This window comes from Heterocephalus glaber, unplaced genomic scaffold (genome assembly GCF_053883595.1).
Source record: "Heterocephalus glaber isolate CG9 unplaced genomic scaffold, H.glaber_assembly_v1.0 deba00000122, whole genome shotgun sequence".
NCBI classification, from domain to species: domain Eukaryota; kingdom Metazoa; phylum Chordata; class Mammalia; order Rodentia; family Bathyergidae; genus Heterocephalus; species Heterocephalus glaber.
In genome coordinates, this window is record NW_028258138.1 from 45,971,182 (window position 1) to 45,986,479 (window position 15,298).

Genomic DNA, 15,298 nt, shown 5'->3' on the forward strand with positions numbered 1-15,298 from the left:
GCCTAAGTTATTTGCCGTTAAAAAACTTCCCAAAAAGGTTTCCATAAATACTCATCTAAAATTACTACTATCTTAGTGCATCTCCTATAGATTTGCAATGCATTTTAGCATATTTAAGAGCCTGACCCAATCCAAAAATGGGCATCTGAAATGAACAGACATTTCTCAGACAAAGAAGTAGAAATAACAAATAAATACATGAAAAAATTTCAACATCACTGATCATTCGAGAGATGCAAATGAAAACAACGCTGAGATTCCATCTCACTCCAGAAAGAATGGCTGCTATCATGAAATCAACCAATAACAAACGCTGGTGGGGCTGTGGGGAAAGAGGAACCCTGCTCCACTGCTGGTGGGAGTGTAGATTGGTACAACCACTGTGGAAATCAGTATGGAGATACCTCAGAGAACTAGGACTGGAAGTCCCATTTGACCCCACTATTCCACTTCTGGGGATCTTCCCCAAAGAATTAAAAGAATCATACCACAGTGATATATGTGCGCCCATGTTCATAGCAGCACAGTTTGTAATAGCTAAAACTTGGAAACAGCACAAATGCCCATCAACTGGAGACTGGATAAAGAAAATGTGGTTTTTTTATAAAATGGAGTACTACTCAACCATGAAAAATGAGAAATTAGAGATGTTTATAGCTAAGTGGATGCACATTGAGGCAATACTCTTAAGTGAAATAAATAGGACACACATGAATAAATTCCAAATAGTTTCTCTGGTGTGAGAAACTGAAAGTGTAAATAAGGACTAAAATGTATAATAGGTAATGTGAAATAGGAAGAAAAGTGGCAAAGGGGAAGGAAGTGGGAGGGCTAGGGGAAAGGATAGAAGGGAATGGGATTAATATGAGAAAATGGAAAAATAGGACAAAATCTTTGTAAATAGGGAGGAATGGAGAGGTTGAAGAGAGGGCTGGGCAAGAGTGGAAAATAAGAACCAAGAGAGATTATGTAAAGGTGCAAATTTCCAATGATGAATGTCATTATATTGTATACCTCAAATGTACCAATGATTAGAATGAATAATCGATAATGCAAAATAGGAAGAAAAGGTCCAAAGGCGTAGGGGTAGTGGAAGGGTCAGGGGAAAGGAAAGAAGGGAAAGGAAAAATGATGAGAAATGGAAAAAATGGAAATAAAGTCTTTGTAAATAGGGAAGGGTGGAGGGGGTGAAGGGAGGGCTAGGAATGGGGAAATAAAGTCTTTGTAAATAGGGAAGGGTGGGCTAGGAATGGGGAAAAAATAAGAACCAAGATGCGTTATATAAAGGTACAATTCCCAATGAGAAATGTAATTGTGTTGTATACCTAAAATGTACCAATAAAAGAATTTAACAAAAAAAAAAAAAAAAAAGAGTCTCAGGAGTATTACTCTATAGAAACCTGTTCATATTTATAGAATCCCAAATTTCCCAAACTTGCATGACCTTGAAATCCTTCTGAAGATAATTCTTTTGTGGCGGAGGGGAGGGGGGTAATGGGGATTGAACTAGGGACCTTGCACTTGCAAGGCAGGCGCCCGAACCACTGAGCTAAATCCCCAGCCCCTGAAGATAATTCTTAAGATCATCTTCCAAAGAATACTATTAGGAACATATTGTGATAGAGAATTAACTAACAGACCCAAAAAAAGTTGAGAAAAAATTAACTAGTAAGGGGGCTGATGGTAGGAAGAAAAGTGATACCAGAAAAAAATTCTTACCATATAAATTTCAGGCAATTAAAAATTTAAAGTATAAAAACTGAAACTTTCAAAAGACAAAAAACAAAATATTGGCTAACAGGTTTAAAATAGTGAGGAGGAAAACTTTTTTCAAGCCTAACACTGAAGAAAAAAACTGAAATTTTGTAAATATCATTAGATAAATTTTAAAACTTCTGTATGGCACAAAACAACATAAATAAGAGTAAAATATAATTTTAATTGATTAAAACTATTTGCAATAATATGACATGGAAAGGTCTTTCAGATAGCAATAGTTGAAGGAACCTAATAAGAAAATAGGCACTGAAATATAGCAGATAATTTATAAAAGAAGAAATGTTAATGGAATTCTGAAGTGTTCAACTATATAGTAGTGAAATAAATGCACATTAAAGTAATACTACAATGCCATGTTTTACTTTTCAGATCGGCAAATATTGAAAAATTTAACGATACCCAGTGTTGGTAAGAAAACAAAAGAATTGAAAGTCTCACCTACTGTTGGTAAGTGTTTGTAGAAGTTTCTGAAAGACAGTGCCACAGTATCTATCAAAACTTTAAATAATATTACATTTTGATCCAATAATTCTACCTCTGGAAATATATTTCTAAGTAAATAAGTAAAGATATTTACAATTGACAATTGAGTTTATTAAAGGATCAGCTTTCCGAGTGTGATCTATGGAGTTTTTCTGTTCGAGTGTATATATTACAAATATTTTTGAAATATGTACTCTGAGTGAAAGACTGGAAGTATAGATATAACCAAGATAGTGTTGGGTCCCAGTGTGGCATCTTGGCATGTTGAGTTCCTGGAATTGAAGACATTGAAAGGGCCTCTAAAGCAGATTCTCTATGATCTTCTACCCTTCTCTCTCCTGCCTGTTTTTCTCCCCTGGAAAGAGTTATAGAAACCAGAATTCCTCTTTTCCAAGACAGGTCATAGAAACCAAACCCCTCTCTCCCAAAGCAAACATAAACCCTAGAAAGGTTGCTCTGCCTTTTCTCCCTTTAAGGTTCTCATTCTGAGAGGTCCTGCTCCATAGATAAGAAAAAGCAATGCTCACAGAGAGATCAAGAAGATTCTGAACAGACAGGCTTTGTTGGGTTCCCCTCTCAGTCTTACCATTAGTTCATACCCTTTTGTCCAGTCACATGTCTACAATCTGTCCATTTTTCATCAAATCTATGCATTAAAATAGAGAAGTTTCACAGAACAGGTCGTTATTTCTGAAGGTTCCTATGTCTTTAAAACTGAAATAAATTTATTATGCTTTTCTCTTGTTGAAAAAAAATGCATGGACTTTATTCTGTAAGCTAGTAGTTCTTAATGGGGACTGTGTATCAGAAGCAGTGTGTAAGTTTTAAAACTGATAATACCCTGAACTATGAATTTCCTACAAATACTCTGGTCCTGTTGTCAGAAATTCTGATTTCAACAGTTGATTCCAGAATGCAACTAGGGTTGAAAATCATGACCATGAGAGTAGGAAGCTACAGAAAAATTTCTGTGTCCCGTTCTGATGTTAGAACATGGTAAATAAATGTGAGTAGCTTGAATTATTTTTTATTTCCTTCATTCATGCATACAAGAACTTACAGAAGGAAAATTATGATTACTAAAACTTGAAATGTATATAGGCTACATTGTAGTTCCTTATAAAGCAATTTCCATTAATATGATAATATCCTTTAGAAAAACTATTTTAAATTGTTTATCCAAAAATAGTTCAATAATGTGTTTAACAATCCATGGAAAAAGGATGGAAAGACAAAATAAAAGATAATATGAAAAATGAATATTCAAGCACCACCCTTTTAGCAATCAGTGCTTTATAATAGATGCCCAAAAGAAGAACATGTGAGAAGTAGTTACACTTCTTAAAATATATTCAGAATACTCTGGAAGATGAAAAACAGGAAGTACTTATTTTTTATCAAGTAATAAAAATATACTTTGAATTAAAATGGTCTGTGTGAATTATTTCGTATTACAAGATTAATTTAAAATAGAGCATCCAAAATCAGTCCTTAAGCTGAAATTCAAAGAAATGTTTTGAGTGGGGTTTTAATTTTTATTATGAAGAGAAATATTGATTCATTTGGCATAAATCCAAGTACCTGAAGTCAAGCCCATCCCCTGGATAAGAGCAAGATGGCTATATTATAGGCCCCACCCACTAGTGAGGCACAACACCCTCTCTTTCCTGCTTTTCACTGAAATTCAGTTTTGAAACTTATTTCCACAATGATATCCTGAGGAGCCTTAGCAAAAGGTTAGTTGACAGGCTTTATTGAGATGCAGTTTTCTTGAAAGCCTCCTCTAGGTTGAGTTGGTATAGTCTTATATCCTTCAAGGTCTAGCTTTGTCTGGGATGGTATAGAATAAAAAATATAAAAGGAGGTATCAAATGATACATTTATGGAACCTTGGATGAATATGATAATAAATCAATTAAGTGAGATTAATATTTAGAGAACTCTTAAAGATTCAGAAAGTAATGAGAAATATTTGGTACACAGTTGTATTTTAGCAGTGCCTATACCACTTGATGGTTGGCAGAAGAAATATTTTCCTTATCTTATCATGTAGTACTATTTAGGGGGAGGGAGATGATGGAGCCAAGCAAGCTTCTTTAAAAAGTTTGATTTGGAGACCTGAAATACAAATTTAATAGTACTATAGATGGATATGAATAGCTATAAAGTTACAACATAGCATTTTTAGTTGACTTCAAAATACAGATTTTTTTTCTCCCTAGAAATAGACACAATTGAGCAAGTAATGGGAACAGGTTAAGAAAGTGACTTTTACAGTATTTGTGAAAACTTAATTATAATCTAAAATTGGTATTAACTTTCTGATTCCATACTAGTATTATATCTTTTTAAAAATAGCAGATGTTTCACATAAGTTACAGTTAAGAAAATAGATATCTAGTGAAGATTAATGCAGTTGTCCATGTGTGTATTCATTATTCCCAGATGTATTTATGGTAATTTACCGAGATATATGTAAGAGATAGGGGGAAATAAGGATGAAATATATCAAGATTCTTTACTTCTCCAGATAGAAAGCCCTACCCAAACTGGACGTAACCAAGCAAGCAAACAAAAACAGTGGGTTTTTTTTCATAACTTCAAATTATGGAAAAATATGACAATGATCTGACTTCAGATAAAGATTTAGGTAACTAAAATCTCAGTTTTTCCCTGCTTCTCTTGTCTGCCTTCTTTCTGATCTGCAGCATCAGATTCTACAAGAACCCCATTGCTTGTATATTATTCCAAATCTCATAGAAAGGTTGCTGTCTACTTCATAAATATTTGAAGTACTACAGTTGACAGACTCCACATGATACTGAGGCTGTCCACATTTTTTTCTTAAACATTATAAATAAAGTGAGAAATGGATTTATTTCAAGGGCATTGTTCTGTGTAGCCAGGGGTCATAAGCTGCCAATATGCATTTCAGTTAAGGCTTCTTTCTGATAATCAGCTTATGCTGTTTACTAAGTGCAGAGCAACACTGACATGGTTTTTAAGAGTATCATTGTGTGTCTTTAAATTTTTAAATTTTTGTGCACATACCAATATTTTCCATACTTAAGATGCCTTTGGATAATACATCTTTTTTTTCCTGCAGTTGGTTTGTAAATATTTGAATCTCATTATGGGATTGCTAGACAGACTTTCAGGCTTGCTTGGCCTGAGGAAAAAGGAGGTTCATGTTTTGTGCCTTGGGCTAGATAACAGTGGCAAAACAACAATCATTAACAAACTGAAGCCTTCCAATGTAAGTATCTTTGTTAGATGCTTCATGTATTTTTTGCTACTAGAGAAAGTTAATATGCAGACTTACTTTGCTTGATAATCATATTATGAAATGCTGTTCTTCTTGTAGTACTTTAAAATAATAATTATCAGTGAGCTATAATTTGTAATATATAAGATAGGTAGATAAATCTGGATTGTTAACCTAGTTATTCTTGTTTTTATTTTTTCCTAAAGAGCTTTACAAACTTGCCAAGTTTCCTTTAGGTTGCTTGTCTTCCTTTTAGCTTCCTCTTTGGTAGAGGCTCAATACAAAAGGAAAGGTCAATCAATTTTATAAGTTCTAGAGATAATTAGACAGTTTTACCCTGTTAATAGTAGGCAGGATTATTTTAAGCAGTAAGTGTATGAAGATAATATTGTATGATTGAAATGGCTGTAAAGCAACACATGATGCATAAGTTAGAGGTGGGTTCTGCTCCGTATAAAGAAAGCTCACATAGCATTGTTTTCTTAGTTTCTGATATCACTTCCTGACCCTTAATCTTGATGCAACTATCTTGTCTCAGAATAATTGACCTCCAGGTCCTAAGAGAAGAGTAGTTTGCTTTGCTTTGCTTTTTTTCTTTTTTTAAAACTTGATAATGATAACCAAAAAGAATTACTTGAATCAAACTTCATAGGGGCTACCAGAACTCTGTCACTCCTTCCTATTTTAAACACAAGAGTTAAGTGTGAGCTTTTGTTCGCATTAGCACGATTTTTAATAAATTAAGTACATCAATTATAAAAATCTACAATTAGGTAGTGCCTATTAGGAAATGCCTTACAAAACATACCTCTCATTTTATAGAACAGTCGTCTAATTTTTTTGTAGATAAGATCAATTTCTAGATAACTAGTTATTTCCTGGACTCAGACTAGTATTTAATATTAATCTATCTTAATGTTTATTATTAATATACTGAGATTGGTGATGTTTTGTAAACTCATGACTAGAGAAAGGTGGAGAACATTTTAACCTGACCACTATTTTTAGGAATTTAGTTTCAGCTATCATTTTCTAGAGATATACTCTTATCTTTTAAAATTCTAATTTTCCTCCACTTCCCAGAAATTTGAATTATTTGGCATATTCATTTGATAAATTACTTATTAAATTTCTCCTCAGCTTATAAGACCACTTCATTTGTTAAGCATTGAATCACAAATAACCTGGAATAATATTTTACACTTAAGTATATATTTTAGATTAATAAATTGACAGATGGGTTTTTTTATGTTTAGTTTTGATCGGGGGACTTTGAATGATGGCAACAAGGATATAATTTTTAGCAGACTAAATGAAACTAACCAAATAAGGTCTCTCTTAAGAATCTTGTTTTATTCCTGTTGTTAAGTCTTTCCCTAGATTGTCTCAGATGGTCTATTCCTGCACTCTTTGGTTGCTTATATCATTCCTTGTCCAATTACGAAAATAACCAAATATATTTGTTCCTAGATAGAACAAAAGGAAATAAATGTTAGAGACTATCTTTGGGGATACTTTAGAGGAAAATCAGTTTCATATGAATCTGTTAGTACTAGATCACATATGTTTTCTTTTGATTAATTTGTAGAGTTTCTATTTTCTAATTATTTTCACTAGAACTTTGAAGAGAAGAAAAGTTGATGAATTTTATCCCTATGAGTAGAACAAGAAGTTAAAAGGAAGTTTGTGAAGAAGCTGAAATCTTAATAACAGAAAATATATTTTTTCAAACAAAGAATAAAGACATTTTTGGAAAAACACTAAGGCAACTCATAGAATGGGTAGAAGGGAAAGCTGAATAAACAAATTTCAGAAAGGCAAAACCAGAACGCCTCTCAAGGGAGACCCTCTTCACTTAGTATTAAGATGAACAAGCTCTGGCATGTTTTCAGTCTCTGTCTTTCCATTTGAATTTAAATTGCTCAGAAGTGGACTACCAGATTGCACATAGTGATATGAGGCAAAATTTCCCCTCTACTTCTCCCACTCTGACATAAAAGCGACAAGGTAAACTGAAGGATTATTTTAAAGTTATATTTGTAGCAGTTTGGAAAAAACTGGGGATACCACTGACTAAAATTGGTGAGAGTATGATTATAATAATAGCAAACACTTGATTATTTATGGACATTGTTTAATAATATATATCTCATTTAAGAAAACCTTGGCTTAAATAACTAGTCCCAGGTATTATAGCCAATCAAGAGCAATTAGGAGGTTAATGTAATGTTCAGTAATAAGTAATAAGGGCCAGAACTAAGATACTGAAACAGAACCAATAAAGCTTAGAGAATGATTATAAATAATATGTAAAAAAGGGAAGAATCAAAAATACTATAATTTCTGAGCATCTGAATCAGAAATTAGATAGATTTTTATTCAAATAGATGGACAGTTTCGATGATGGAAGTGCTAGGAGGTATTTGATTAGTTAGGTTGTCAATTTAATGTATTTAAATTGCCCTTTAGACTTGTCAACAGGTGTCTTCCTATACTCTTGCTGCTTTTCAATATTCTCCAAGCAGAACTCCTTACTAGAACTTTAAGCTGCTGCTACCTTTCTTACGTCAACATATACTTCTTTTTTACTTATCAATACTCTGTAGATAGACAGGCTTACTTTTCCTGGGAGGCAAGTTCCTTCCTGGCAGAAAATCATTGCACTGGCTACTTCCTCTAACTGGAATGTACCTTGCCAAGAACTTGTCATAGCTTTTCCCCTTCCTGCTATTCATCCCTGGGTGATGTCATCTTATCAGATCAGCTTTTCCTAAGCACCCTTCTCCCATGCCACCATACCAGTTCTGTTCTGCCCAGCTGCATTCACCATTTCTTTTATTTTTTTGGTACCGGGGATTAAACTCGGGTCTTTGCACTTGTGCAGAAGGTGGTGAAACCACTGAGCTAAATCCCCGGCCGGCATTCACCATTTCTTTGTATTTATCACTGCTCCAAATTGTGTTCCCTTGTAACACTTAATTTTGTTAAGCTGTTGATTGTTTTTTATCTTCTCTAGGTAATAAACTCCTAGGGAGCTGGGACCATACAGACATAAGGGCAGCCCCAAACATGAATAAATGTAATAACTATAAATTCATATAATGTAATAACTTCATAATTAGTAAACCTTAGACTTCTAAAAAGAACTTACACACAGTGATCCTATTGCAAAGATTTTAATTTTGCTTAACCCTATCATCTCCTTAGTGGTGTATTTTAGAAATGGAAAATATGGCTGCTTTTTTTTTTTAACTTGAGGAAAAATTATCTTTGGTAATTGCAAATTTCTAAACTTTGTCTTTTATCTTGAAGGCTCAGTCTCAAGATATAGTTCCTACTATCGGATTCAGCATAGAGAAGTTCAAGTCATCCAGGTAATCCACATTATCCCTGTGACTGAGAAGTTGTGGCTAAAAATTAGATATACCTGGTCATTCCTTCTACTCTTACTAAAAGTAACATTTTTCTACCACTACCTCTGCTTTATTTTTTAGAACATTCAGACATACTCCAATAGGCTCATTTGCAAAGACAACATCTTTTTTCTATATGTTATTCATTGGAAAATCATATTTGTATTAATAAGTCTATTTGGGGGGAAGTTTTTCTTCAAAAAATGGCCTACAATGATTATTGTATGACAGTGGTGATTTGATTAAAAACAGTTTAAAGTATTAAATGAGAGTTATGCTTTGCCTTCCTTTTTTTTCCCTCTAGTTTGTCTTTTACAGTGTTTGATATGTCAGGTCAAGGGAGATACAGAAATCTATGGGAACACTATTATAAGTAAGTATGTTTTTGAATATTGCTTAACTAGATAATCATATTTTAGTAACACTTAATGGTTGGAAATCCAAGTGACCATACGGACTGTGGCATAACAATCAGGATAAATGTTCATAGTCTTTTTACCTTTAGAAAGTATCCTATGACTAGGACTATTGGGCAAAGCTATACATAGAAGAATGTCTATTAACATTGTTTATAATAACATTTTTTATGTCTGATTTTGTCAAGAGAACCATCCTTAATATAGATAAGTTGTTAGTATATATATAGAGAGAAAATTGTTAGTGGAATGTGCACCAAGCTTTTATTAATAGCATTGTTTTGGAAGAGTAGAATTATAAGGGAAGTTTACTTTCAAACTTACATAATTCTTTAATGTTAGCTATATACTTTCTCCGTGCCATTTTTACATTATTAAAAGTAATAAGTACAGGGCTGAGGATTTAGCTCAGTGGCACCATGCCTGCCTTGCAAGCGCAAGGTCCTAAGTTTGATCCCCCGTACCAAAAATAAATAAATTAAAAGTAATAAGTACAAATATATAAGGAGTACACTGTTTATAAAGCTTAGAAAATAGTATTAAAGTGCTGTTTCCTGTAAATATCACTACTCATAAATTTACCATTATTTTTCTTTTGGGTATGTTTTTTCTTTTTTGAAACATTTATGTTGACTTTGCATAAGTAAGGAGAAAGGAGCCATCTAAGTTATGTACTATGTATACTTTTATCTCATTTTTTTCATTTAACTTTCTATGATATGTATATATCGGAAAAAACATACAATGAATATAACTCTAATGATTGCCTAATTTTTTTTACATAGCTTTGCCAGATTTTGCTTAATCATTCTGCTTTTGGAAATGAATGTTATTCTCAGTTTTTGAAGATTATAAATAATTTTCCAGTTAGCATGTTGTTGTGTAAATCTTAGCCATAATTCACATTTCCTTAGAATAAATTCCAGAAATAAAATCACTTGCTCACAGTGTTTTGAACATTCTTGATATATTTCCAATTTTATTGGTTTCTGTACCTACTAGCAATATATGGTTCTGTTAATCTAAATTATCTTTTGTTAAATGATAGGACAAAATGGTATTTAAAGAGTTTGTTTTTATTCATTTAATTACTGAAATAGAACTTTAAGATTATATGATGATTGGGATAAGTGATTCATAAAGAAAGCATAGATATTCAGTAAATATATAAAAGATACTGAACCTCACTAGCAGTGAAATACAGAGCAAAATAATATGCTAAAATATATGCCCTGCGTGTGCAAGGACCTAAGTTAATCTATAGTATGGAAAAAAAAAGTTCAGTGGCTGGCTGGCTCACACCTTTACAAAGTGTCAAACAGGGTAAAAATAAAAGCTATTTGTAAGTATTATTTCAGACTTTTATTTCAAATAAATAAGATATACATGTGTGTCTACTTTATCTCTGTAAAATGTGTTTTTCATTATGATTTGTGGTAAAATATTTGAGAAATACTGTTGTTTAGCTTTAGTGTTTCAATAAAAATAATACAAATAGAGGCCAGGGATTTAGCTCAGTGGTTCCATCGCCTGCCCCGCAAGCGCAAGGTCCCGAGTTTGATCTCCAGTACCCCCCCCAAAATAAATAAATAATAATGATAATAATACAAATAATACTGTAAAAAATGGAAATTTATATAGATATCAGAAAGTCTTAAGTATAAAGCAACAGGATTCCATTTTAAATACAGATGTGGATATTTGGGAATACACAAAGAAAAGTGTCAATTTATATCAAAATGTGAATAATGATTATGTCTAAGAAGGTTATAGTATTTTAACTATTCTAGTTAAACAGAAAACTCATAATCTTTAAAAATATGAAATTATGAAAAATGGAAGAATAGTTTACATAATATGTAATTATTAACATATTATGTAGCCATATAAACTAAGAACACTAAAACTTCTAATCATGAGTGGACATAAGACGGGAAAAGATAACATAAGTTAGGAAATACAAATGGTTAATGTGGAAAATTATTAACTGTAACTTTAATTTTTATCTTTATATTATACAGAGAAGGACAAGCCATTATTTTTGTTATTGATAGTAGTGATAAATTAAGAATGGTTGTGGCTAAAGAAGAACTTGATACTCTTCTGAATCATCCAGGTATATATATGATCTCTTTCAGCCTGTGATATCTGCCTTGGGAATTTTTTATATGAGACATTTTTTCTTAGGTATCAATAAAAGGTATTTTTTATGCCAGATAACTTTCTCCTATTTAAAATTTTTGAATTTTATAACTTTATTATGCAAAATTTATAATAAATAACTTGCCTTTATCACCATATATTTTTAAATATCGAAGCTTTTTGCAATTTTTTGTCTTTAACATTTATTTCCCCCAAAATAAAAATTTTCTTTTCTCCTGATTATATGAATAATATGTGCCAATAGAAAATATTTCATATGGAAAAATAAGGAAGGCAGCAAAAGTCTGTATATTTCAAGATCTGTTAAAATTATTTTGGTTGGGCCAGGGATTTAGCTCAGTGGTTCCACCGCCTGCCTCACAAGTGCAAGGACCCGAGTTCAATCTTCAATCCCCATTACCAAAAAAAAAAAAAGAAAAATTATTTTGGTCGCTGTCTTTTCATGTGCTTTTTCATCTGTATCTAAATGTGTTTGTGTGTGTTATCACAGCGTTTCTTACTTGTGTATTGTAGGAATTCTTCTAAAACATCTTTTGTTTTTAATCTCCAACTGTCATCTCCCTGTCAATGTTTTTCACCATACTAGTTTTAACAAGTTGCTATTCTTTCCTTCATATTTTAAAATATGCCTTAACACACACATATAAACTTATGTAGGGCAGATAATAACAATAACTGTTGAGCTGAGGGGTAGGGGTTCTACCATTATTTTATATCAAAATATAACCATATTTACACTTCTGCATCATCCAATACTATATGATAGAAGTACTTTCAGATCAAATTGCATGTAATTATGTAATTATTCTTCTTATTGCTGCCTAATATTCTGTCCTGTATGCATACACTGTTCAGTTGATGGATATTCCTTTCACACACACACACCCCTGCCACTCTCACTACAGACTGTGCTTCAGTGAGTATTGTGAACTCTTCATTTCTAGTTTTAGTCATGGCAAAAAGATTTTAAGTACTCTTTATACTAGGACTTTTAGAAAAGGATGATAGTTGAAAAGAACTGACTTTGTTAAAAATGGAATAGAATTTAGTATAGGGCTTTCTAACAATTCAGCCTGCTTAACTATATATCTTTGGTGTTTTTATTTAACAATCTCAAGTTTATTTGAATTTTTGAAAAAAAATCTACTTCCTGTATCTTTTATGTGACCTCATTTCAAAGCTTATCAGTCTTAGGTCCAGGTTGAGAATGGATTTTTGAGTATGAATTTTTTTTAATTGATCTTGCTACTTTCTCATAAAATGTTAGCATGTTGACCAATACACTGAAATAGTTTCTACCAGATCTGCTTCAAATACAATGGGAACCTTGATTTTTTTAACAAGGCCTTGTCCATATAGTCTATATGTACTAATCTGGAACCCAAGATGTAAATTAAGTAAAGAAATAAAGGCATAAAATAATGAGATTGACATGCTGTTTGTGGGCATAGCGACATTATAATAGTTTTGTCTAGAAATATATATGTTTACAATGATGTGAAGACATTGATGATGATGGATTGCCTTTTCTTTGGAAGACAGTTAGCCAGTGACAAAGGTAGGAAGGAAATTCGTTAGTATGTACCATTTTGTGTCTTCTGAATTTTGAACTAGTTCTATTATCTTCAAAAAATGATTCAGGGCAAAAATATTTTGTTAACATCTACCTTCTTATTTTTAGATCTGTGACTAAAAACTAAAATCAGAATCCAATTTCTCCTCCTTATACTTGTACTTGAAGTTTGCCTCTTTCGTGTTCACATTAAAAACAAAACAAACAACACACTCTGATTTCTCTTCAGATCGCATAAAAACAAAACAAACAAGATGGTTGACTTTTTGTATAGGTGCTTCTCCGTAACTACTTATCGAGCCTCCTTCTCTGACCTCATCTTTTGCTTAAAGCTTCGAACTAGAGGACAAATGACTAAGTAAAAATATTTTATAATTTTTCTTATTGCTCAAATACATGCTTGACAGTATGTGTCTTTAAATTTTATATATAAAAGAAGTAATTGTGAAACAATTTATTTTATTTCAATTTTAAGTATTTGGGGCAAAGTCTCCCAAAAAGTTGGAAGTATGATGATAATCTTATTTTTTTCTTTTAGATATTAAACATCGTCGAATTCCAATCTTATTCTTTGCAAACAAAATGGATCTTAGAGATGCAGTGACATCTGTAAAAGTATCTCAATTGCTGTGCTTAGAGAACATCAAAGATAAACCATGGCATATTTGGTAAAGTTTTATGTTTACTTTTTATTTATCTTCCTGAAAATTCTCCAAGCTTTGGAGTTTGTTTTTTGGGTTTTGGGTTTTTTTCCTCATTATTATAGGAGGGCAAACATGGTAGAATGTAAGCTAAGGTGCTTGTTTTATAGAATTGTGGCATTGCAGGTATCTCTAAATATATTAATGTTAAAAATCCTTTTGGGGATAGAAAAATGTGAACTCTTATAATAGAATAATTTATATAACCCACTTATTCCTCCATCTTAGTTACACTGATTTCCTTGTGCACATGGAATAAGCCAAGCACAGTCCCATGTCAGGCCATTTGTACTTGGGCCCCACCTTGTCCGAATCTTTCTTCAAAATATTTTATGGCTTGTTATGGTACTTCTTTGAGGACTGCCTCTGTTACCATGTGACCTCTTTTTGTTTGTTTGTTTTGTTTTGTTTACAGTCTGTCTTCCTATACCAAAGTGTTAATCCCTGAGAGGTGGAATTTTAGCAGGTTTTTTTCACTTATATAACCTCTGCAATAGTGATAGCACTTGGTACATAATAGGTACACAATAATTATTTGCCAAAATAATAAATAAAACTACTGATTTTATTTCATCTTACTAATAAGGTTAAAGTCCTACTGTCTGAAATTACTAATCATTGTTTATTTGGAAAAGTTTCTTACTAATTATTTAACTCCAGTTTTCTTGTCTACCAAAATGTATCAACAAGGAGAACTAAAGATTATATATTAAATAGTGTTTCAGTGCCCACCACTATGTTAGTAAGCTCCCTTCTGCCTACCATCCACTTATCTCTCCTTACTGCAAGATATCATCCTTTTATCAGAAGTTTTCCCCTTCCATAAAATTACAGTAACTAAGGGAAAAGGTTGTACACAGAAGCAGAAAAAATCCACTGCTTCTACAAGAGGAAATAGAATATAAAGCCAGAAGGTAGTAGAGCTCAGTAAAGAACTTTATGCGCTGGTCTCAGTCCTGAAAGAGTAATAATACAGAGTAGAGCTTAAGGAAATGCTTGAAACTTCCCAGTACTATAGCCCTCCTCCACCTCCGTCCAGGTATGAAACACTGTATCTTGAGTAAAGCCTTCCTTACTTTGGAGTCAGAGGAAAAGTCAGTGTTTAGAAATGATTCTTGAATTGGAATTTGAAGTCTTGTGGATTTCAGTGGCAAAGAGAGGTAGGATTTTGAATACAGAAACATGTTGAGATAGAACCTTTGTGTCCCTAAGTCATAACTAAATTGTTTGTAAAGTAAAATAATTTTTAATTTTTGCATTGTACTAAGTATTGCAAATTCTTTGATGGAAAGTATAACATTGACAAATGTGAATTTAATTAGTAAAAGATCCTTTAAATTTTTTTTATTAGTATATGTTTGCAGTGTATGCAATTTACAGTCATCTTGGGGAATGGGGTACATCTACATAATACAGCTTGTTTTTTTTAAATCCCCTACCCTCCCACCTCCCTCTCTTCTGATTTGATTTTCCTTTCCCCATTTTCATTCTTTATGATATTATTC

General features: G+C 32.4%; 1 protein-coding gene across 2 annotated transcripts in view; it reads left to right on the plus strand.

The window, feature by feature from the left end:
* Nucleotides 1–15,298, plus strand: part of Arl6 (ARF like GTPase 6) — a 28,919-nt gene that overhangs the window by 2,173 nt on the left and 11,448 nt on the right. Inside the window, exons 2-8 of one of the 2 annotated variants that reach the window (XM_021238818.2) lie at nucleotides 2,149–2,226; nucleotides 4,793–4,912; nucleotides 5,369–5,518; nucleotides 8,840–8,901; nucleotides 9,245–9,313; nucleotides 11,378–11,472; nucleotides 13,631–13,760. In XM_021238818.2, coding sequence (XP_021094477.1) covers nucleotides 5,396–5,518; nucleotides 8,840–8,901; nucleotides 9,245–9,313; nucleotides 11,378–11,472; nucleotides 13,631–13,760 — 479 coding nt within the window. In that variant the 5' untranslated portion in view covers nucleotides 2,149–2,226; nucleotides 4,793–4,912; nucleotides 5,369–5,395. The remainder of the gene's footprint in view (nucleotides 1–2,148; nucleotides 2,227–4,792; nucleotides 4,913–5,368; nucleotides 5,519–8,839; nucleotides 8,902–9,244; nucleotides 9,314–11,377; nucleotides 11,473–13,630; nucleotides 13,761–15,298) is intronic. The other variant, XM_004857940.4, reaches the window with a different exon arrangement.